Genomic DNA, 25,583 nt, shown 5'->3' with positions numbered 1-25,583 from the left:
TCTGACATCAATATCTGGGAAGATCCTGGAATCAGAGTCGGAAGGGACCTTGTAGGTCATCTAGCCCAACCCTCCACCCAAGCAGGAGACCTACACCAGTGGTGGGATTCAGCTAGTTCGCACCACTTCGGGAGAACCGGTTGTTAACTTTCTGAGCAGTATGGCAAACTGGTTGTTGGAAAAAACCATTAGGGCAGAGAACCGGTTGTTAAATTATTTGAATCCCACCACTGCCCTACACCTGTGATGGGGAACCTCTGGCATGCGTGCCAGAGATGGTCCCAGCTCAGCTCTCCATGGCATTTCTTTCGTGAGCTTCTGTTTCCCTGCAAACGAAGAAAAAAATATTATCTCTTGTCGCACTGCCGGTGTTGGGATGCCCTGCCTCCCGCTGGCCAGCTGGTCTTCGGGTCTCCGCTGTGTATGCACGCTTGCGCGCATGCTGGAGCGCATGCCCATGCATGCGTATTCATGCATGTCCGCACATGCGCACATTCATGCACGTCCGCATTCATGTCCATGCCTGCACGCCTTTGCACGTGCACACCTTTCTGTTTGGGCATGGGCTTGCGCAGTTTGGGCACTCAATGTCTAAAAGGTTCACCATCACTGCCCTACAGCATTTCTGACAAGTGGCTGTCCAGATTCTTTTTGAAAGCTTCCGGTGATGAAGCTCCCACCACTTCTGAAGGCAACTTCTGTTCCATCGGTTAATTGTTCCCACTGTCAGAATACTTCTCCTTATTTCCAGGTCGAATCTCTCCTTGTTCAGTTTTTATTTTATTTTATTTTGTCACAACAGTATATACAATCATCAACATAAACAATAACCCATCATGAGAGAAAAAGTATATATAAGTAAAAGTATAAGTAAAAGTATGCATATAACACTATAATGAAGAGAACAATAGGACAGGAACGGTAGGCACTTTTGTGCTCTCATGCACGCCCCTTTTAGTCCTCTTAGGAATGGGGTGAGGTCAATAGTAGACAGTTTTTGGTTGAAGATTTTGGGGTTTTGAGTAGAGACTATAGAGTCAGGTAGTGAGTTCCAAGCGTTAACAACTCTGTTACTGAAGTCATATTTTCTGCAATCAAGTTTGAAGTGGTTGACATTAAGTTTGAATCTATTGTTTGCTCTTGTATTGTTGCGATTGAAGCTGAAGTAGTCTTTTACAGGAAGGATATTACAATAGATGATTCTGTGTGTTAAACACAGATCATGTCGGAGTCGGCGGAGTTCTAAGTTTTCTAATCCCAGGATTTCAAGCCTGGTGGTATAAGGTATTTTGTTGTTTTCGGAGGAGCGAAGAACTCTTCTAGTAAAATATTTCTGGACGCGTTCGATAGTATTAATGTCAGAGATGTGGTATGGGTTCCAGACGGATGAGCTGTATTCAAGAATAGGTCTGGCAAATGTTTTGTATGCTCTGGTTAGTAGTGTAGAGTTTTTGGAAAAGAAGCTACATAAAATTAGGTTTACAACTCTTAGAGCTTTTTTTGCTATGTAGTTGCAGTGGGCTTTGGCATTTAGGTCATTTGATATGAAAACTCCAAGGTCTTTGACAGGGAGGGGGTTGTCAGTAAGGTAATGTCCATCAAGCTTGTACTTGATATTAGGGTTCTTTTTACCAATATGTAAGACTGAGCATTTGTTGGTTGATATTTGAAGTTGACAAGTTTTAGACCAATCGGAAACAAGGTCAAGGTCATTTTGAAGGGTAGAAGTATTGTTAGTGGTATTGAATAGTTTGACGTCGTCAGCGAAGAGAACACAATAACTTGAGATAAGGTCACAGAGATCATTTATGTATAGTATGAAGAGCGTTGGTCCAAGAACACTACCTTGCGGAACACCAAGTTTCCATCCATTGTTCCTCGTCTGGCCTTTAGGTGCCTTGGAAAATAGCTTGACCCCCTTCCTCTCTGTGGCAGCCCCTCAAATATTGGAAGACTGCTACCAAGCAGGGCATTTGTGCTAGACAAGTTGTCAAGGGTTAACTCTGCACATTGTGTTTAACGGAAGCTGCAATAACCCCAGTAAAGCCTTCATACACACGCCATACATGAAACTGAAATAACTGCCTGGAGTTTAACTACATTCTTCATGACTTTATACTCGGCTTGTCTTGCAATCAGCCAAGGCAGGTCTAGGTGCTGCAGCCTGGATAACGAGCATTCAATACTAAAATAGTAAAATAAGATAGGAACGGAGAAATTACCACTTGCACATTTCTGCCCCCTTTAAGGCATATAAATCCCCAGGCAGGGAACTTTATGAACATGAAAGAGTTCCTGCCTGGGACTAATAATATGCTTTTAAGTTTTGCAGGGTAGTTGACCCAGGGAATGGGAATACATTCCCCAGCTGTGGCCAAGCAGCACAAACCAGGTTGATTCCTGAAATGACATCTGACCTCTCTTATCTCCTGCTTGTTGAAGGAACGGAAGAAGAGGGAGATGGAGGGATTCTGTGATCTTCTGCTTGAATCACCACCGAGTGGAATCTTGTTTGAGTAAGATAAAACCAGATCTCTTTGTGCTCTCCTTAGGACAAAAAAAAGTCACCCCCTTATTAGTTTGTTCCAGATGTTGGTCTTTCCAAAGATTAAACTAAGATACTCTCCCCTTTAATTTTTTTTCCCCTCTCCTCTTGTTCTGGATTATTTTTCTAGGTTTTTTTGGGGGGGGGCCTGTGCAGAATAATATTGAGAGAAATTTGGGCACCCCCCCCCCCGCCTTTGGCTGCTTTTTAGAGAATCCCCCTTTCTGTTTCAAAAGAGGAAAGCTGCGGCCACCCCTGCCTTCAAAAGAGGGGGGAGTGGGTGGTTTTTGGTTAAAAGGGTGGGGAGAAGGACCACCCCTGGAATCAGCATACCAGGCAGGGAAAGGGTCTGCCTCTTCCAGACGATGCTGAGCCCACTGCAAGCGGGATAATTGAAAGGAAGGGAAGGAAGGAGGGAGGGAGGGAAAGGGGGCGTTGGATGAACTCTTTCTAAAATTACTTTTGGGCGGCGTGAGGGGGGGGGCGGTCGAGAAATCCTTTGCCAGGCTCCCTTCTCAACCGGTCCTGGGCGGCTGGGAGCCCTTTGAAACCAGTGATTACAACCCCCAAATTCAGGAGAAGGAGGAGACGCCGGCAGCGCGAGCAAGCCAGACGCAGAGGAGAGCAGCTTTCTGCGGGGGGACTCTTTCTGATTTCCACGGCTTCTCTTCGCCCACTCCCAACTCAAGGCATGGACCCACCGCGCCGGCCGCCCTGGTCCCCGCTGCTCTTCGCCCTCCTGTTTCTTCTTCTGCCCTACGGCCGGGGACAAGGTAAGTTTAAAGGCTTATTATGGGGAGGGAAGGATGCGGAGAGCTGCCCGGGGCAAGAGGCGCGTGGAAATCTCGGGACGGGACGTGTACGGGGGACCTCCAAGCAGCATCCTGGAGTCCTCCACTCCATCCCCGGCCAAGCCCGTTTGTACCTTTCCCGGCTGGGATGCCGTCCCGCGCCGCCCCGTCGGGCTTGCAAAACGCCGAGCAGCCGCTGGGGGGCAGCAAAGCAAAGCGAGGTATTTCCCTCTTGTCGCCCTCTAGCAGACGGGCCGAGTCCTGCAGGGCCAAACTGCATAGCCCCGATTCGGGATCCGCTGGGAAAATGGGTAGTAAGGCTTCGGTAGATGAGATCGTTTCTCCATTCCTCACCCAGGCCGGTTGGTTTTTTCCCTCTAAGGCTGGAATGGGAATGGGAATGGGAATGGGAATTGAATTGAATTGAATTTTTCGTTGGCCAAGTGTGATTGGACACCCAAGGAATTTGTCTTTGGTGCATATGCTCTCAGTGTACATAAAAGAAAAGATACGTTCATAAAAGAAAAGATGAGATCGTTTTTCCATTCCTCACCCAGGCTGGTTGGTTTTTTTCTTCTAAGGCTGGAATGGGAATGGGAATTGAATTGAATTCTTCATTGGCCAAGTGTGACTGGACACCCAAGGAATTTGTCTTTGGTGCATATGCTGTAGGTGTACATAAAAGAAAAGATACATTCCTCAAGAATAATAAGGTACAACATTTAATGATAGTCAGAGGGTACAAATAAGCAATGAAATCATACTAGGAAACAATATAAATCATAAGGATAGCACAAGTTACAGTCATGCAGTCATAAGTGGGAGGAGATGGGTGATAAGAACGATGAGAAGATTAACAGTACTAGTAACGCAGCCTTAGTGAATAGTTTGACAGTGTTGAGGGAATTTGTTGTTTAGCAGAATGATGATGTTCAGGGGGAAAAACTGTTCTTGTGTCTAGTTGTCTTGGTGCGCAGTGCTCTATAGCGTAGTTTTGAGGGTAGGAGTTGAAACAGTTTATGTTTCAAGGTTCACAGGGTCAAAACAATCTCAGGAGGCAAAGCAAGGGGATCTAGTCTGCAGTTTTGAAGTGCCTTTGGCATTGAAGTTACTGAGGTCTCTCCAACACCTGGGCTACTTTGAAAATCCTCATTTTTTGTAGCCAGAGGGGGCCTGTGAGGGCAGCTTGCACAGAAGGCACCAGGTTGGGGAAGGTTCCGGAAGGCCTCGTTTTTAACTTGTGAGATCAAGCATGGAGCCATTTTCTTCGTTGTGGAAACAGAGGGTCTTTCTCCCTCACAATTGAGAGAAACTAGCTCACGCTATTGGGATCAGAATTAAGCTTTTCCCCCCATTGATTTTTGCTTGATGGCGGCAGGCTGGGAAGATCGCAAATAGTGATCACGTGACCCTAGGATGCTGCCACCATCGTCAATCACATGCCTGTTGCCAAGTTCCCAAATTTTGATCATGTGACTGAGGAGATGCTGCAGTGGTCTTAAGTGTGAGGACTGGTCAAAAGTAACTCTTTTCAATGCCATTGTAACTTCGAATGGTTGCTGATGGGGACTATTTGTACCCTATAGTAACAAGTATTTATGACAAGAATGCCTTAGTCATCCGAAGTGCTACGTGATATTTATCATGGAAATACTGTTGCTGAACTTTAAACTTTCTTTTCTGTTTTACGTTAGGGTAAGGGAATGAAGTGGTGATACTTGCTTAGAAGTAACTGCTAATTTTATTCTTTCAAATTTATATGGCTGCCCATCTTCATGCAGATCTTCAGCTTCAATCACAACAATACAGGAGCGCACAATAGATTTAAGCTTAATGTGAACCGCTCCAATCTTGATTGCAGAAAATATGACTTCAGAAACAGAGTTGTTAAGTCTCTTCCCAAAATCCCCAAAGCTTCAACCCAAAACTATCTACTGTTGACCTCACCCCATTCCTAAGAGGTCTGTAAGGGGCGTGCGTAAGAGCACCAGCCTGCCTACCGTTCCTGTCCTAATATTCCCTTTGATTGTATCCAATTCGTATGGTTATTTCATGCTTATACTTATATATACTGTTGTGTTTGACAAAATAAATAAATAATTAAAATAAAAACAAAAACTAGGTAACATCATCAGTGTTAGAAAGGAATGGGGTATGTGGGGAGGAGGAGGAGGAGGCTTGGTGGGGAGGAGTAATGTGACTGGATGGAGAGGGTCAAGATCTAGTTGAGAGCTAGGTGAAAATTGGAAAAAAATGTGTATTAAGATGCATTTTCTTCATAATAATATAGTGACCTCAGTCAGCCCTTGGTAAGGCCACACTTGGAATACTGCATCCAGTTTTGGTCTCCATGATGTAAAAAAGATGTGGAGACTCTAGAAAGAATTCACAGAAGAGCAACAAAGATGATTAAGGGACTGGAGGATATGAATAACGGTTGCAGGAACTGAGTATGTCTAGTTTAATGAAAAGAAGGACTAGTGGAGACATGATAGCAGTGTTCCAATATCTCAGGGGCTGCCACAAAGAAGAGGGAGTCAAACTATTCTCCAAAGCACCTGAAGGCAGGACAAGAAGCAATGGGTAGAAACTAATCAAAGAGAGAAGCAACTTAGAACTAAGGAGAAATTTCCTGACAGTCAGAACAATTAATCAGTGGAACAACTTGCCTCCAGAAGTTGTGAATGCTCCAACGCTGGAAGTTTTTAAGAAGATATTGGATAACCATTTGTCTGAAGTGGTGTAGGGTTTCCTGCCTGTGCAGGGGGTTGGACTAGAAGACCTCCAAGGTCCCTTCCAACTCTGTTATTCTGTTTTTTGTTTTTCAGTATTCAGACTGGAGCCAAGAATCTGGGTAGTTACGAATAATTTAGACCCTGTATTTGAATTCTACTGAAATCATAACACCCTTTTTCTGATATTGGGACAGATGATACGAAGGATGTTTGTAGGACTTTGTAGTTTCTCTGAATAGTGTTTCTCAATCTTGGCAACTTTTAAGCCGTGTGGATTTCAACTCCAGGAATTCTTCTTGCACCATCACACATCTTAAAAATTGCCAAGGTTGAGAAACACTGGTTTAGGATGCTGTTGCCAGCCTCTTTTATTTTCAGTCATCTCATTTGCTAAGAATGTGTAGTGCTCAGAAAAATGCAACTCAGAAATTATAGCCAGTTGTGGCATTTTGAAAAACCAGTAGAACAAGGACATTTCTCTGGCTTCCATTCTTTAAACTCATTGTAATTCATACCCCTGTAACCACACTCTGGCATAGTAAGTGTTAAGTTCTGGAAGTAACGAGGCTGGAGACCAGGGTAGTGACAACAGCTCTTTAATATAGGGTGAACCCAGCAACAGGCTGGGGGAAAAACCTCTCCTTTTATACAGTTCTGCTGGAGGCTTCGTCCAATCAGCAACGTGCTGATTTCCCGCTCAAATATTTAAAGGTACAAACATGAATACATAACACTCCTCCCCTCCCAGAAAACACTTTGCCTCTATTTACATATTTATTTACATGTTATTTTTCGACGTAGTCACGCAAATAACCTGGGCGTCTCCTAGTTCTTTCTGACCTGCGCGGTTCAGTTCTGGGTGGTGTTTTGAGCTGGTCGGAGGGGCTGTTTTCTCCTCCCAGCTCTTTCTCTGGGCCAACGGGCTCCGGATTATTGGCCGACTTTTTTCTTGGCCATCCGCCTTGGATTAATTTTGAACTTTCCTGCTGTTTCCCTCGGGACCTGATGGCGTCGCTGGAACTCTGGGACCTCAGCTAAGTCTTGCGCCTCCCGGTCATTGTCAGCTGTGGATTCAAATTGGTATTGGTCATGATCTGTTTCATTTGGTTCGGTTTGGTCAGTTATTCGTTTCCTTAACTGATCTATGTGGCGCCTCCACATTCGGTTGTCTGGTAGCTCTACCACGTACGATTTTGGGCGGTTATCTTTATTATTTGTCCTGCGAACCAACTAGGGCCGTCCCCATAGTTTCGGGCCCACACCGTCGCCTATGCTCATTTCCTTGTCTTTTCTAGTTCCCCTTGTAACCCTCGGTGTGTAATGGGGGTTCAAGCGGTCAAGTGGGCACCGGAGTTTCCGTCCCATTAGCAATTCGGCTGGGCTTTTCGGTGGCGTGCTTGGGGTTCTGTGCTGGACGGCTAGGAAAAGTCTATTTTGTTTGCCAGTCACCTGGCTTGAGCCTGGACAATGCCTCCTTAGCGCCCGGACGGAACGCTCTGCAAGGCCATTCGACGCAGGGTGGAAAGGCGCAGAGAGGGCATGTCGGATGCCTTCCTCTGCCAGGTATTCTTCAAACTGGGCTGCCGTGAATTGGGGCCCATTGTCGGACACCAGAGTGTCCGGCAACCCGTGAGTTGCGAATAGGTGGCGCAGAGTTGCGATTACTGCTTCGGCCGTAGTGGATTTCATGATTATGATCTCCAACCATTTAGAAAATGCATCCACAACCACTAGGAATGTTTGGCCGTGGAAAGGGCCAGCAAAATCAATGTGGATTCTTGACCAGGGCCCTTGGGGCTTTTCCCATTCTCTGACTGGGGCCGTTGGGGGTAGAGGTCTGGACTCTTGGCAAGCTTGGCATTTCCCTACCCTCTCAGCAATCTCTGCGTCCATGAGTGGCCACCATACATAGCTTCTAGCTAACCCCTTCATCCTTACGATCCCTGGGTGACCCTCGTGGAGGAGGTCCAATACCTTTCCCCTTAGCTTATCAGGAATTATTACACGATCACCCCACAACAGGCACCCCCCTTGAGCCGAGAGCTCATCTCGTTTTTTAACAAATTCTTTGAACCGCTCGCGCAGCGGCCACCCCCTCTGTACCCAACCGAGTACAGTCCTTAACACAATGTCCCGGTATGATGCCCGAGCCACTTCCTTAGATGTGACTGGGCCAGAGTCCAACGAGTCAATAAGTAGGATGGGCGTCCCCGGAGTGGGGTCTTCGGTCGCCCCTGGTAGTGGGCATCGGCTTAACGCGTCTGCATGCCCCACTTCTTTTCCTGGTCGATGCTGCAGCTTGTGCAGATAAGCGGCTAAGAATATATTCCATCGGGTCAAGCGTGGCGAAAGTGCCACAGGCGTTGGGCGGTCGCCAGCCAGTATCCCTAGTAGCGGTCTGTGGTCAGTCACGATTTCAAAATTCCGCCCAAAGACATACTCGTGGAATTTTTTGACCCCTGACACAATGGCTAGTGCTTCTTTGTCTAATTGGCTGTAGTTCCTCTCTGGGAGGACATCGTTCTAGAGTAGAACGCTATAGGGGCTTCTGTGCCGTTTGGAAGTCTATGGCTGAGTACAGCCCCACCCCATAAGGGAGGCATCGCAAACCAGCACTAGGGGTAATGAGTCGTGATATTGGATGAGCAGGCTATCACTTGAGAGCAGGTTCTTTACTGCTTCAAAAGCCCTATTTTCTGACTTTCCCAAGACCAAACAGTATTTTTCCTAAGAGCCTATGCAGCGGTTCCAACGGTTGCTTTGTTCTTTAAAAGACCGCGTAAAATTAACCAATCCCAGGAATGCCTGCAGCTCTGCTTTGTTTTTGGGCGCTGGAGCCTTCCTAATTGCCTTAACCTTGCTCTCAGTAGGGTGAATTCCTTTCTTGTCTATCCGTAGCCCAAGAAATCGACGGATTCGACCCCTATCTGACATTTGTTTGTCTTGACTTTTAATCCGCTGTCCGGAAAATGCTCAAGACCTTTCTTAACCGCTCCCCAATTCCTCCATGTTTTCCCTGAAATTAGGACATCATCAAGTAGGGAACTACCCTGGGAGCCCCTGCAGTAGTCGTTCCATCAGGTTTTGGAACAGCCCTGGTGCCACACTGACCCCAAATTGCAATCGGTGCACTTGAAGGCCCCCTGTGCGTCACAATCGTTTGGGCTTGGCTGTGCGGGCGTCTACTGGCAGTTGTTGGTAGGCTTGGGCCAAGTCTAACTTTGCAAAGACTTGCCTTGCCCCAAAGAGTGCAATAAGTGTTGCACCACGGAACCGGTAAGCGCTTTTCTGTAAGGCTTTGTTAAGCGTCGCCTTGTAGTCAGCGCAAATTCTAATTGACCCGTCCGGTTTTATGGGGTGACGATTGGCGTCTCCCACTTTGCGTGATCGACTGGCACCAAAATCCCTGATTAATGAGCTTATCCAGCTCCTTATCGATTTTTGGTTTTAGGGCAAAGGACTCTCCTCGCCTTAAGCCTAATGGGGCTACCTGGGGTCTAAGTTGAAGGAAATAGGGGTCCCTTGTACTTGCCCAGGCAGTCCTTGAAGACATCTTGAACTCGTTAAAGAGAATGTCTTTCAGGTTACAGTCACTTCTGTAGATGCCAGTCACTCCCATGCCCAGGGCACGAAACCAGTCTAGTCCCAACAGACTGGGCAGAGTTCCTTCGACGATCGTGATGGGCAGGGTCTTTTATGTGGACCGTACTCGACTCGGACGGAGGTGGTCCTCGAACAGGGATGCGATTCCCTGGTAGTCGTGCACTCGTAGCCGTTGTGCTTGCAGGTGGCGCCGCGACGGACGGCAGCAACCGCCAAAGTGTCCCAGGACATGATGGTGATCGCTGATCCCGTGTCTACTTCAAGCCGGCACCGCATTCTCTATTTTGGCTTGGTGAAGATCTTCTTCTCCACTTTGGTCGAGGCGCGCCTATGACCACAGTTGTTTGGTTGGAATCCGCGCTTTTTGTTTGAGCCACGCGCGGGCCGCCTTGCCGATCCCGCGCTCTGATTGGCCGATTTGAATTTTCGGCGGGAAGGTTGGGCCGCCCGACAAACTTGAGCTAGGTGCCCTTTCTTCCCGCACCGCCGACATGTCGCGTCCTTTAAACTTGCAGCGTTGGCGCTGGAGTTGACCCCGCAGCTTCCGTGATTCGTCTCGGTCCCCTTTGTCGCGTTTCTCGGTGCGGCAGACCCTTCCTCGTCTTCCCGTCGGATTCGGTCTGAACCTCCTCCTGGTGCACCGGAGTTGCCTTTGCGCCGCCTTTGTGGGACCGGCTTCTGCAGTGTCTCTGCCGCTTGGGTGGACATTTCATGTGCTCTGGCTTCGCCCAGAGCGCTGGCCAGTGTGAGGTTGCTCTTTGCTAGCAGCCGTCGCAAACGGATGTCTTTGACCCCTCGGATGAGTTGCTCGAGGAGCACCTCGTCTAAGTCGCGTATCCGCAGTCCTTGACGCTTTTCTTAGGGCGGCCATGTAGTCACCGGCGGATTCGCCTCCATCTGCCTTCGCTCTCCAATTCAAACCGCCGCACGTATTTGGACGGCGCGTGCGAAGTGATTTTTAAGCAAAGTCTGCAAAGTTGGCCATGACACCGACTGCAACGGTGTTGGCTCTGCCAGGGCTTCCGCGATATCGATGACCTCCGGACCACAGTGGCTTAGGAAATAAGCCCTCTTTCGGTTATCTGGAACTCCGTGCAGTTCGTTGGCTTCTAGAAAGCTTTCGAAACGGGTCATATACGTTCCCCATTTCTCTTTAGCCGGGTCAAACGGTGCGGGCGGAGTGTAACTGGCCATCTCCGCTTTTCTGCCCTGGGTTTGCTGGGTTCGGGTCTATCGTGCTTCAGCTCGGTTCTGGTTCTCCTCAGCCTCGAGATCCCACCTTCGTCGCCAATGTTAAGTTCTGGAAGTAACGAGGCTGGAGACCAGGGTAGTGACAACAGCTCTTTAATATAGGGTGAACCCAGCAACAGGCTGGGGGAAAAACCTCTCCTTTTATACAGTTCTGCTGGAGGCTTCGTCCAATCAGCAACGTGCTGATTTCCCGCTCAAATATTTAAAGGTACAAACATGAATACATAACAGTAAGGTTGGAGTATAAATATTTGAAAACCTGATGGCTGCCATGATTAAGGTGTTTTTTCTTTCTTTCTTGGTTATGCCAAAGGGCAACATACTCTTGATAGCAAAAAGGCAGTGTTAGACATAGGTACATCCTTAATTTACATCCAATTTTTTTTTTACTGCCAGTTCTGTGGGCGTGGCTTGGTGGGTGTGGCAGGGGAAGGATACTGCAAAATCCCCATTCCCTCCCCACTCCTGGGGGAAGAATATTGCAAAATCTCCATTCCGATCCCACTCCAGGGGGAGGATACTGCAAAATCCCCATTCCCTCCCCACTCCTGAGGGAAGAATATTGCAAAATCTCCATTCCGACCCCACTCCAGGGGGAGGATACTGCTAAATCCCCATTCCCTCCCCACTCCTGGGGGAAGGATATTGCAAAATCTCCATTCCCACCCCACTCCAGGGGAAGGATACTGCAAAATCTCCATTCCCACCCCACTTGTGGAGGAAGGATATTGCAAAATCTCCATTCTGACCCCACTCCAGGGGAAGGATACTGCAAAATCCCCATTCCCTCCCCACTCCTGAGGGAAGAATATTGCAAAATCTCCATTCCGACCCCACTCCAGGGGAAGGATACTGCAAAATCTCCATTCCCACCCCACTCCAGGGGAAGGATATTGCAAAATCTCCATTCCCACTCCAGGGGAAGGATACTGCAAAATCTCCATTTCTTCCCCACTCCTGGGGGAAGGATATTATTATTATTATTATTATTATTTATTTATTATATTTGTATACCGCCCTTCTCCCGAAGGACTCAGGGCGGTTCACAGACAAAAAACAACAACAACAGAAAACATATAATAGATTAAAAACAGCTAAAGAATAGATAGTTGAATTCAATTGATGCTCTGACTTTTGAATATAAATTTAAAACCTCATTTAAACCCCTTTTTTAAAAATCCCAATTTAAAAAACTACATTCAGGCTAGTCCTGCTCTTCGAAACAGCAACGTCTTCAGCTCGCGGCGGAAGGACTTGAGATCGGGGAGTTGACGAAGCCCCAGAGGGAGCTCGTTCCAGAGATATTGCAAAATCTCCATTCCCACCCCACTCTGGGGCCAGCCAGGGGAGGTATTTGCCGGTTCTCCGAACTACTCAAAATTTTTGCTCCTGGTTCTCCAGAACCTGTCAGAACCTGCTGTATTTCACCCCTGATCTTGGCCAGGTGTTCATAGAGAGCTGAACAGCCAAGCTGCATCAAGGTTAGAAGACCAATTATTCCTCTTGAGACCTAGCCAACCTGTGGCTTGCTCTGCACAGGTTCACCTGTAAACTTTATAAATGTCTCCTTTGTCATCCAGTTCAGTGATGAGTCCTCTGACCCTCCATTCAGGGAGCCTCCTTCAGGTGCCATAATTCACCCAGTTGTAAGTCCACCTAACAGCCAACATTTCAACAGGAGACTGTCATGAGATTCTGTGTTGAATAAGTTGTCAATACTGAGAAACGCTGGCAGGGAGATGAAGTTGGACTGGTGTGATTTGTTTATAATAAACTGGTGCTGGCTCCTATTAATAGTAGAAAGTCTATCCAAGTCCTTGCAAGCACATTGTTTTGCCATCTGTTCCTGCCCAGTTTGTAATCAACTGATGGGTCTGTTATTTCTATGGTCCTCCGTGGGATAATTCTCTCTGAGAAACTCTAAAGCAGGGGTGTCAAACTCAAGGCTCGAGGACCAGATCCGCCAGGGGTGGTATTGACTTATCTTAACAACCGGTTCGCAAATGCGAGCAACCACCTCCATGTGTGCCACCTCCGCACATGCACAGGACATTCTGCGCATGCGCAGAGCATAAAAAAAGGACATGATGACATTCGGGTGGGTGGGCGGAGCCTCCCACAGCCCCAGGTACTGGTTCTCCCGAACCGGGTAGAACCGGCAGAATCCCACCATTGGATCCGGCCCATGGGGTGCTTAGATTGCCAGCCTGGAAACAGCAAAGGAGCTCCATTTTCGCTGGCAGCCGAAAACGAGCTATTGAAACAAACTGAAAACAAAACAAAAGGAGAAAGGTTTCCCCTTTTGCATTTGAGCATGCAAGAAGGGACAGGAGAGGAGAAAGGGAAAGCGGGAAGACAAAAGAAAAAGAAGGAAAGATGGGAAGAGAGCAAAGAAGGAAAAATAAGGAAAGAGGGGAAAGAAGACGAAAGAATGAAGAGGGAAGAAAAAAGAAGGGAAGGAAGGAAGATTATAATGAGAGGGAGGGAGGATCTCAGGGAAGTCCTGTTTTAGCACTTGGCCACCACAGGTGCCCCTGACATGAGTCCCGTGACACACCTGCCATGGCCACATCCACCCCCGCCCACCCCTGCCATGGCCACGCCCACCCCTGCCCACCCCTGCCATGGCCACGCCCACCCCTGCCATGGCCACACCCACCCCCGCCCTCCAAGGTCAAACACAACCCTGATGCGTCCCTCAGTGAAATTGAGTTTGACACCCCTGCGCTAAAGCCCCTGAAATATGACTCTGTTGGGATTATTAGAATTTTAAATAAATGAAGGCATGGATTGACTGTTGTGCCATCAAACTGGTCCCAGCTTTTAGTAACTTCTAATGTTAGTAGTTGTGGGAATAATATCACTATAACCCTGGTTATGATTATTTGACAGATTTATCTTTTCTGAATTGATGTACTGAGCCGGGATCCGGCTAGACTTCCAGTTCGATGAATGGTCACTCCCTGCTAGCAAACTCCTCTGAGGCTATAATAGTGATGCACATCAAAACCAACCCTTTCCCTGTCCATAAGAATGGGCAGCTGTCAGCTACTGGATAAGACAGGCCATAAGTCTTCTTGGCACTGGCCGCATGTTTTTCCACGGCAGCTGGAGAAACTTCAGTGGGACAGGAAGTTAATGTCAGCCCACATAGTGTGGTAGTAAGAAGATTGGCCTGGCATCAGGGAGACCTGGGTTCAAATCGGGGGTGAAATGCTCTCGGTTCGGACCGGATCATGCAATCCGGTAGCGATGGTGGTGGGTAGTTGAGAATCAGTAGCAAAAATCCCTGCCCCTCCCCCACACCTCACTGTTCCTCTTCTCTGTCCCTGAAGTTCTTGGTGGTGATATAGCTGCAAACGGCCTTAAATGACTGCCGCGGCGCTTCAAAGGGCCACAGCTGATCAGCGCTGTAGGCGGCTAGTAGACCGATGCCTCTATTTTTAAAGAAGGTAGACCAGTGCGCTCCCAAGTTTTGTATACTTTGTTTATTATTTTTATTATTTATTATTATTGGCCATGCCCAGTCACCTGACCACCAAGCCACAGCCACCGGGTCACCTGACCACTAAGCCACACCCACCAATTAAGCCATGCCCACAGAACCGGTAGGGAAATTTTTTAGATTTCACCCTGGTTCAAATTTCACTTGGCTTAGTTACTCAATGAGTGGCTCTCTCTAAGCCTAGCCTACTTCACAAACTGGATGCTGGGGTGTTATAAGTTTATTTCAGAAAAACAGGATACATACATGACCTGGGGGAAATGAATGGCACATGTCTTGCATAGGCCAACACCACATGAACAATGTAAACTATATTCGTTTGTTTGTTTTTTTGTCTGATGCAAAGTGATGCAAGTTTGTATTTTACATCATGTATATATAACAGGACGTTGTTTTCAGGTTCACGTATGAGCCATAAAAACTTAAGTACCTACTGTATTATGATTCTCAAAAGTATTGGAACTTTTTCTTCCCCCTGGACTTCGACAACTTCCTGACCTCCGGACCTTTTGCCGCGAGCTTAAGACCTACTTATTTGTCCGAGCGGGACTGGCATAGAATTTTTAGATGTTTTATGGGTTTTAATTTTTAATTAGTTTTTTGGGATTTTAAATGTATTTTAAATTTGGGCCAAATTTATATAAGTTTTTTAGCTATTGTTTTATTTATATTGTGTGTTTTTGATTGTTGTTTTTATATGGCTGTTCACTGCCCTGAGTCCTTCAGGAGAAGGGCAGTATACAAATTAAAATATTCTTCTTCTTCTTCTTCTTCTTCTTCTTCTTCTTCTTCTTCTTCTTCTTCTTCTTCTTCTTCTTCTTCTTCTTCTTCTTCTTCTTCTTCTTCTTCTTCTTCTTCTTCTTCTTCTTCTTCTTCTTCTTCTTCTTCTTCTTCTTCTTCTTCTTCTTCTTCTTCTTCTTCTTCTTCTTCAATAGCCTAGGCTGCTTTAATGGTTTGCCTAGAGGTGCTGTGCTTGTCCTTCCAAGGGATTTTGAAACATAAATATTAAGCACATTAAAATGCAGGTAGTCCTGGATTTATCACCACAAGTGGGACCAGAATTTCCATCACTGAGTCATGTCTGATTTTACGACCTTTTTTGTCATGTTCATTAAATGAATCCAGCTTCTCCGATTGACTTTGTTTTGCCTTCTGGGAACGTTACAAATGACAAGTGTATGACCGCAGGACATTGCAATCATTATAGACACATGCTGGTTGCCAAGGACCTGAAGTTTGATCATGTGATTGTAGGGACACTGTCAGACATAAGTGTGAGGACTGGTCATATATTCCGGTACCATTGTAATTTAGAATGTGCATAGACTAACAGAGTTGGAAGGGACCTTGGAGGTCTGCTAGTCCAGCCCCCTGCTTAGGCAGGAAATCCTACACCACTTCAGACAAATGGTTATCCAACATCTTCTTAAAAACTTCCAGTGTTGGAGCATTCACAACTTCTGCAGGCAAGTTGTCCCACTGATTAATTGTTCTAACTGTCAGGAAATTTCTCCTTAGTTCTAAGTTGCTTCTCTCCTTGATTAGTTTCCACCCGTTGCTTTTTGTCTTGCCTTCAGGTGCTTTGGAGAATAACTCCCACTTTTTGTAGCAGACTCCCTCTTCTTTGTAGCAGCCCCTGAGATATTGGAACACTGCTATCATGTCTCCCCTAGTCCTTCTTTTCATTAAACTAGACATACTCAGTTCCTGCAACCGTTCTTCATATGTTTTAGCCTCCAGTCCCCTAATCATCTTTGTTGCTCTTCTCTGCACTCTTTCTAGAGTCTCAACATTTTTTTCACATCGTGGTGACCAAAACTGGATGCAGTATTCCAAGTGTGGCCTTACCAAGGCATTATAAAGTGGTATTAACACGTCACATTATCTTGATTCGATCCCTCTGTTTATGCAGCCTAGAACTGTGTTGGCTTTTTTGGCAGCTGCTGCATACTGCTGACTCAAATAGTTGTTAAATGAATGATTCTAAATTGAGTACTGTTGTGTCTTGCCCGCCCTCAGAGCAGCCGGGGCCTTCTTACCTGCTCCCGAACACTGAGGAATGTATACCTCCCGGCCCCAGCCCTGACTCCATGCCCAGGCAAACGGAGCAGCTAGACCCCTCCCCCTCCTCCACAGCATGTGAGCCTGAGGAGGGTTTATTCCCAACAGCTGCTGATTGGTGTGACCCTCGCATCAGAAGGCTGGATAGGCGGAGGCAACAGAAGGAAGGGAGGGGCAGGCCTTAATGAGTGCTGAGTCATGGAGCCACACCCCATGGCCTATATAAAGGATCTGCTTTCTGGCAGTCAGGCAAAAGTCGAACTTATCTTGCTGAAATCACTTACTGGTCTCCTGCCTGCTCTGAGGACTTTGCTAGGACTTTGGGCAGAGCTGCAGAGGCAAGCCTGATTCGGATTTCCCTGACCCGGCCGTCAGCGGAGGAGTGGGACACGACAAGTACTTCTATGCATTAATCACTCACGGCTGTGCAAAAATGTACCAATGCGTACTATGGAAATTATAAAGTTGTTATTGAAATTGTCAGTACAGAGGAGGCTCCAGTGACGTCACCCTCCTGCTGGGTGCTCTAACAGAGCACTCCGTGTTAGAAGATTGTAAAAGTCAGTGAAACAGGAAATAAATCACTGTTCACTGAGCTTAGCATAATCTCTGGGTGAAAGAGGTTATCAAGAGTTGTGGAAGAGTGGCAGGTCTGACAGGGGGTTTGCTCTTAAGAGCGAATTTTCCTGGATTTATGACCCCACCGAATTCCACTCCCTCCAACTTCAGCACGCTCCTGTTTTTATCAGGAAAAAGGAGAGGAATGTCGCTTCTGCTCTAGAGGACTTATTAAATTGATTGATATTCCAAGCAGACGGGAATTTCACAAGCGTTCGATCTTTGATGCAGAATCAGCACGGCAAGTACCGACTCCCTTTTTGAAACTTGAAACCTTTCTTTGTCTTTGATTAATTGACTTTTAAAATGGCGTCTAAAAGTGAAAGTAAAAAATTTTTAGTACGATGAAGCAGCGTTACTTGTGGATTGTTACAAACGGAGTTTTTTTATACTGAAAGGAGGGAAGGAGAGTTATTAAGTTTGAATTCCTGATTTTTTTGAAGACAGAATGGCAGCTAAACCTTTAAAGCCTTCTGGAAGAAGGGGATCTGAACCAAGTCTTGAGGAAATATTGAAAGAACAATTAAAACTTTCTGAAGATAGGCAAAAAGAGATGATGGAGAATTTTAATGCAAAAATAAGAGAAGATATTCTTATGGCAGTTCAAGGACTGAGTAAAAAAATTGAAAGATTGGAAGTGGAAATGCAACAGATCTCTCAGTCAAATAAGCATTTAGAAGACAAAATGAAAGGTGTTCAGAAAAAAGTGGATCAAAATGAAGATCAGGTTGTGATATTACAATATAAACTTATGGAAGGAGCTCTTAGAATTCGTGGTATGAAAGAAGAGCGTGGAGAAGACTTAAGAAAAATTATATCAGAAGCATTGGCTGAATTTATTGAAGTGGACCCCCAAGAGGTAGCTTACCAAATTGATAAAATATATAGAGTTAATTCTTGGATTGCAAGACAGAGAAAGCTTCCTCGGGACATTGTGGTTTATTTTGTGAAAAGGACTATGAGAAATCAAATTCTGCAAGTTTCATATCAGACAACTTTAAAAATTGGAGAACAGGAGTTGAAGGTGTTGAAAGAGATTCCTTCAAAGATGTTAAGAGACAGGAAGGAATTTGCTTTTTACACAAGAACTTAAAAACATCAGATTCAATTCAGATGGGAGGTGCCAGTTGGACTGACACTATTCTATCAAGGAAGGAGATATAGAATTGACACTGTTTTAAAGGCAAAAGTTTTCTTTCTACAGTTTTGAAAGTCGAAATAGAAGTGATAGAAAAACTTCAAGAGACTCAAGAAGGCGTGGTGATCCAAGAGCCTTTATTGCTGCCAGTATTAGAGGAACCACAAGAGCAAAGGGTGACAAGAGGGCCCTTAAGCGTAAGAAGAGCAACAGTCTCAAAGTAAAGTCAGTGAAACAGAAAATAAATCACTGTTCACTGAGCTTAGCATAATCTCTGGGTGAAAGAGGTTATCAAGAGTTGTGGAAGAGTGGCAGGTCTGACAGGGGGTTTGCTCTTAAGAGCGAATTTTCCTGGATTTATGACCCCACCGAATTCCACTCCCTCCAACTTCAGCACGCTCCTGTTTTTATCAGGAAAAAGGAGAGGAATGTCGCTTCTGCTCTGGAGGACTTATTAAATTGATTGATATTCCAAGCAGACGGGAATTTCACAAGCGTTCGATCTTTGATGCAGAATCAGCACGGCAAGTACCGACTCCCTTTTTGAAACTTGAAACCTTTCTTTGTCTTTGATTAATTGACTTTTAAAATGGCGTCTAAAAGTGAAAGTAAAAATTTTTTAGTACGATGAAGCAGCGTTACTTGTGGATTGTTACAAACGGAGTTTTTTTTATACTGAAAGGAGGGAAGAAGAGTTATTAAGTTTGAATTCCTGATTCTTTTGAAGACAGAATGGCAGCTAAACCTTTAAAGCCTTCTGGAAGAAGGGGATCTGAACCAAGTCTTGAGGAAATATTGAAAGAACAATTAAAACTTTCTGAAGATAGGCAAAAAGAGATGATGGAGAATTTTAATGCAAAAATAAGAAGATATTCTTATGGCAGTTCAAGGACTGAGTAAAAATTGAAAGATTGGAAGTGGAAATGCAACAGATCTCTCAGTCAAGTAAGCATTTAGAAGACAAAATGAAAGGTGTTCAGAAAAAAGTGGATCAAAATGAAGATCAGGTTGTGATATTACAATATAAACTTATGGAAGGAGCTCTTAGAATTCGTGGTATGAAAGAAGAGCGTGGAGAAGACTTAAGAAAAATTATATCAGAAGCATTGGCTGAATTTATTGAAGTGGACCCCAAGAGGAAGCTTACCAAATTGATAAATATATAGAGTTAATTCTTGGATTGCAAGACAGAGAAAGCTTCCTCGGGACATTGTGGTTTATTTTGTGAAAAGGACTATGAGAAATCAAATTCTGCAAGTTTCATATCAGACAACTTTAAAAATTGGAGAACAGGAGTTGAAGGTGTTGAAAGAGATTCCTTCAAAGATGTTAAGAGACAGGAGGGAATTTGCTTTTTACACAAGAACTTAAAAAACATCAGATTCAATTCAGATGGGAGGTGCCAGTTGGACTGACACTATTCTACCAAGGAAGGAGACATAGAATTGACACTGTTTTAAAGGCAAAGGATTTTCTTTCTACAGTTTTGAAAGTCGAAATAGAAGTGATAGAAAACTTCAAGAGACTCAAGAAGGCGTGGTGATCCAAGAGCCTTTATTGCTGCCAGTATTAGAGGAACCACAAGAGCAAAGGGTGACAAGAGGGCCCTTAAGCGTAAGAAGAGCAACAGTCTCAAAGTAAAAGTCAGGATCCCATTATGGAAGCTGTGGGAGGAGCTAGACGGAAGATACCGGAGGAGGAGCTTCCGTTGTCTGCTTCAAAGCTTCAGGAGGCCAGTAATGGCAAATAGAATCTTGTCATGGAATGTTAATGGCTTGAATTCAGCTCAGAAAAGAAGGAAAATATTTCACTACTTGAAACAATTTAAAAATGATGTGATTTGTTTGCAAGAGACACATATAAAATTATCAGACCAAAAATATTTAATTAATTCAAAATTGGGTAACCATTTTGTTGCATCAGCTTTGGAAAAGAAGCATGGAATTGTTGTATATATCAGGAAGGATTTACCAGCTAAGCTAATTGAGGCAGATATTCAAGGAAGATTTATTGCTATTGAACTGGTGATAGCTGCAAAAGACTTTGTTGATAGGTATTTATGCACCTAATCAGCAACAAGAAAAGTTTTACAAAATGTTACATGAGAGGTTGACCCTCTGGGATTATAGTTCGTTAATTTTATTAGGAGACTGGAATGGAGTAATTGATACAAGAAGGAATAAGAGAACCTCCTCCAAGAAGATACCTATACATGCAAAATTACCAAAATCCTTTTTTGAAATGATGGAAGACTTTGAGTTTAGAGATATATGGAGGTTACGGAATCCAGATGAGAGAGATTTTACTTTTTTTTCTGATAGGCATCAATCTTTTTCACGCATTGATTTTATTTTAATTTCTAATGACTTGCTTTCTAGGGTGAAGAAAATGAAGATATTTCCGAGGTGTTTAACTGACCATAGCCCAGTATGGATGGAATTATTACAAGGGAAAAAAGGTGGTAGAACATGGAGGTTGAATGAAAATCTGTTTAGATATGAGGATAATGTAACTTATTGTAAGAAACAGTTAAAAGAATTTTTGATTTTAATATGTACAAAGGGACACCTATAGGAACTGTGTGGGAGCGAGCAAAGCGTTTATTAGAGGGATATTGATTTACTTGGACAACAGGCAAAGGAATAATAAACAAAGGCAGCGTAGATATTTGGAAGAAGAAATTCAAAGGAAGCAACAGTTATTAATTCAAAACCCACAAGATCATAAACTTAAAGAGGCTATAAAAATATTACAGAGTCAATTTAATATGTTAATGGCAGACCAGGTGGCAACGAATATACAATATGCTAAACATAATACCTTTTGTAATGCAAATAAACCTGGGAGATGGTTGGCATATAATTTAAGGAAGAAACAGAAAGCACGTGTCATACAAAAAATAGAATATAAAGGTAAAGAGATATACCAACAGGATAAAATTAAAAGGCATTCCCAGATTTTTATTCTGCACTATATGCAAAAGACAAAATATTGAATAGGGACATTTATGATTATTTGAAAGATTATAAGGTTAATATTCTAACATTAGAACAGAGGGAGGAGCTGAATCGGCCGATAGCTACTGGAGAAATAGTGGAGGCAATTAAACAATTAAAATGGGAAAACCCTGGTACAGATGGTCTTACAGCAACTTATTATAAAAAACACAGGATGAAATATTAGGCCCACTTAAAGAATTATTTAATCAGATACAATTAGGGTGGGAATACCCCGTCATGGAAAACATCTTTTATTTCACTAATACCGAAAGAGGAGCAAGACTGCTCTAAACCTGGTAACTACAGGCCGATTTCACTTTTAAATAATGATTATAAGATTTTGTAAAATAATAGCAAATAGATTAATGTTAGTTTTACAACAAAGAATTCATACTGATCAATCTGGTTTTATAAAAGGGAGGCAGATGAGGAATAATGTTAGACAGATTATTAATATATTGGAATATTTGGAAGAAGAATATTTCAGCGGCACTTATTTTTTGGATGCAGAGAAAGCCTTTGATCGATTGCATTGGGATTTTTATTTAAATTAATAGAGAAATGCAATTTGGAGACTGTTTTATTAGAATAATTAAAGCGATTTATGGAGAGCAAACAGCACAGATTATAGTAAATGGTAGTTTGACAGAAGTTATTAAGATTGCGAAAGGAACAAGACAGGGATGTCCCTTATCACCATTATTGTTTGTTTTGACTCTGGAACCATTATTAGATAAAATACGAGAATTAATGTAAATAGAGGAATTAAGATTAGACAATATGAGTACAAAGTTAGAGCTTTTGCAGATGATGTAGTGGTTACGTTAACGAATCCTATAAATTCAAGTAGATTTTGTTGGAAGTACTTGATAAATATGGAAAGGTATCAGGATTTAAAATAAATCAGAATAAAACAAAAGTGATAATTAAAAATATGTCTATACAACAGAAACAAAAACTAGAGGAAATGACAGGATTTGAGGTAGTAAAAAAGGTTAAATATTTAGGGGTCTATATTAGCTCATCGAACAAGAAACTTTATAAGAATAATTATGACTTGCTATGGCAAAAAGTTCAGAATGATATGAGTGGCTGGAAGAAATTGCAGTTATCCCTATTGGGAAGGATTGCGGCTATTAAAATGAATGTGTTACCTAGATTTTTGTTTCTGTTCCAGATGATACCTATAATTAAAAAGGATAAAAATTTGGAAGATTGGCAGAGTGGGATTAATAAATTTATATGGCAGGGTAAAAAGGCGAGGTTAAAATGAAAATAATACAGGACTCACGGGAAAGAGGTGGTTTAAGAATGCCTAACTTTAAACTATATTATGAAGCAGTAACCCTTTCAGTAATAAGTGACTGGTTTAACTTAACAGAGGAAAGAATTTTGAATATAGAAGGTTATGACTTGTTATATGGATGGCATGCGTACTTATTTTATGGAAAAAGTGGATAGGGCTTTTAAGAATCATGTGTTGAGAAGTGCTCTTTATGGTCTGGAAAAATATTCCTATAAATTAGATTACAAGATTCCTATATGGGCGAGCCCTAGACATGCAATAGAGAATATAAATATAGAACAGAAACAGGAAATGATTACACATAAAGAACTTTTGTATGCTGAAGGAGGTAGATTGCAATTAAAATCATTACAGGTATTAAAATGAAGAAGGAGGAATTATACTTGGTTTCAATATGGGCAAATAAGTGCTAGATGGAAAGAAGATCAAAAAATTGGTATAATGCAAAGGGAGGAAAATTTAATAAAGCAAATTAGAAATCAGACCCAGGAGCATATAAAGAGATTGTATAATGTGTTGCTTGAAATAGATTCGGAAAAGGATTTGGTAAAGGATTGTATGATAAAATGGGCACAGAATATTCAGGAACCAATAATGTTGGAAACATGGGAGAAAATCTGGGTTAGAAATGTTAAGTTTACACAAGCACAGAATTTAAGGAAAATTTTTATAAGATGTTTTATAGATGGCACTTAGATCCCAAAAAATTATCATGTATGTATCCTAATATCCAAGCGAAATGTTGGAGATGTGATTGTGATGATGCTACATATTTTCATATTTGGTGGACTTGCAAGAAAATTAAGGTCTTTTGGATAAGAATTTGGTGGATTATTCAAAATGTACTGAAGAAGAAGATAAAGTTCCTGCCACAATTTTTCCTTTTGGGAATTATAACGGATTGTACAGGGATTGAGACTAAATTGATTTTGAACTTAATAACAGCAGCAAGACTATTGATTGGACAATACTGGAAGAAAGAAGAGATACCTACAATAGAAGAATGGATATTGAAAGTTATTAATTTGGCTGAGATGGCTAAAATCTCAGCGTTTTTAAAAGACAATACGCAGGAAAGATATTTAATTGAATGGAAAAAGTGGATTGATTATCTACAAAACAGATATCAGATTAAGAAATATCAGATTGCCTTTGAATAATTAGAAAGTTATTTTATGTAATGGGGAGGGGGTTGGGAGACGAAAAGCTTTGGATGTGGTTATTTGGATTGGAAGGGAAAATTTTATTCTATGTTTGGTTTATGTATAACTTTACCTTGTGATTGACCCGGGAGGGAGGGGGGTGTTTTGTTTTTTTGTTTTTTTGGGAGGGAGGGGGAAAAAAGGGGGAAAAATGTTTTTGTTTTTTTAAAACTCTTTCAATAGAAATTGTCAGTACAGAATATATGTTGCAAATCAATAGTAAAAGGGCAATAATAACTCTTCGTTGAGTATATTCATATGCACAGACGCATACACCTACTTACAAGCACATTTCCATAGACATTTATATAAGATAATATAAGGTATATAGGTAAACTAGCAATTATAAGATAATCTAGCAATTGCTAGATTGTAATTTTATTACTTGCATTCTGATGAGCAAATCCAAATTACAGAAAAGTGTAGTGAATAGTAAAGGGAGGTAGTGTAATAATTGTAGGAGAAGCAGATCTTGGGGGTGGAATCAAGAGAGGAATCAGCCTAGAATCTCTACATAGCCACAAATGATCCAAGTCCCGCCCCCTTTGAATTCCGTTAACTCTTGACTAATGCCATATTAATGCTAACCATAGTTGACTAGACTCTTGTGTCAAGCCGTGAGCAATAAATCGTCTTGCTTGGAACTTAATGTGTGGTCCTGATTCTTCAAGCCTGACAATAATTCGGAAACTCAGTGCATTGGGGTCAATTCTACTCCCAGATTTCTGTGAGCCCAAAGTATGCTTATGGTTAAACAGGAGTTTGTGTACTGTAGCTCTGCATGATTACTGTTCTCTCCTGGCTTGCATTGAATGACTCTTCTGTCATTCTGCATTGAGTGTGAGTGGATTTGCCCATCAAAGGCAGTGCAAACATTCACCAACATTGCAATTTTCCTTTTTAAAGGGGGGTGCGTCTCTGCATGTTTTCCTATCCCAGCTGTTCTTTTTTTTTTTCCCCTGTGGAAAAGATAAGGATTACACCTTTGAAGGGAGGTAATTCTTACTTTGACCATGAGCCACTGCGTCAAGAGACGCAGTGGCTCAGGGGCTAAGACAGCTGAGCTTGTCGATCGAAAGGTCGGCAGTTCGGCGGTTCGAATCCCTAGTGCTGCCGTGTAATGGGGTGAGCTTGAGCTCCCGTTACTTGTCCCAGCTTCTGCCGACCTAGCAGTTCGAAAGCATGTAAAAAATGCAAGTAGAAAAAATAGGGACCACCTTTGGTGGGAAGGTAACAGCGTTCTGTGCGCCTTTGGCGTTGAGTCATGCCGGCCACATGACCACGGAGACATCTTCGGACAGCGCTGGCTCTTCGGCTTTGAAACGGAGATGAGCACTGCCCCCTAGAGTCGGCAACGACTAGCACGTATGCGTGAGGGGAACCTTTACCTTTACCTTTTTAATTCTTACTTTCAGGACATTTTTAAAAAAAGAAATAACTTTGTGATAGCTGTGAGATATACCTCTTGGTATAATTCCAACAAAAAAGGGCAAAAAAAGCTCTTTCACATTGCATAAATTTGGACGGGTGCTTGCGAAATTCATTCTTTGGCTGGCTTTCATTGCATCTGGGTACATAGTACTATAGCCAAATTAGTAGTAGCATTAAGAAACTGGAAACCTGTGACTTCAGCGAGTTGTTAGCAGCAAAAAATAAATCCAAACTCTTGTGCATTTTTGTGTTGTGTATGTGTGCGTGCATGTGCACGCGCACATACACATTTAATGGCAATGACTAGTTATACATTAATTCCAGTAATAAAATGTATATTAAAAGGTAAAGATTCCTCTTGTGCATATGTGCTAGGGGGCGGTGCTCATCTCCGTTTC

General features: G+C 43.3%; 1 protein-coding gene across 3 annotated transcripts in view; it reads left to right on the top strand.

Annotated features, from left to right (window-relative positions):
• Nucleotides 1-3,028: 3,028 nt before the first annotated feature.
• The window catches only part of FBLN1 (fibulin 1), an 87,507-nt gene continuing 64,952 nt past the window's right edge, over nt 3,029-25,583 (top strand). For 2 of the 3 annotated variants that reach the window (XM_058190101.1, XM_058190100.1), the window contains exon 1: nt 3,029-3,318. In XM_058190101.1, the coding sequence (XP_058046084.1) occupies nt 3,237-3,318 (82 nt within the window). In that variant the 5' untranslated portion in view covers nt 3,029-3,236. The remainder of the gene's footprint in view (nt 3,319-25,583) is intronic. The other variant, XM_058190099.1, reaches the window with a different exon arrangement.

The sequence above is a fragment of the Ahaetulla prasina genome, chromosome 7 (assembly GCF_028640845.1).
Source record: "Ahaetulla prasina isolate Xishuangbanna chromosome 7, ASM2864084v1, whole genome shotgun sequence".
Taxonomy (NCBI): Eukaryota; Metazoa; Chordata; class Lepidosauria; order Squamata; family Colubridae; genus Ahaetulla; species Ahaetulla prasina.
Note: the sequence above shows the minus strand (reverse complement) of the source record. Positions and strands in the feature narration are given on the sequence as shown.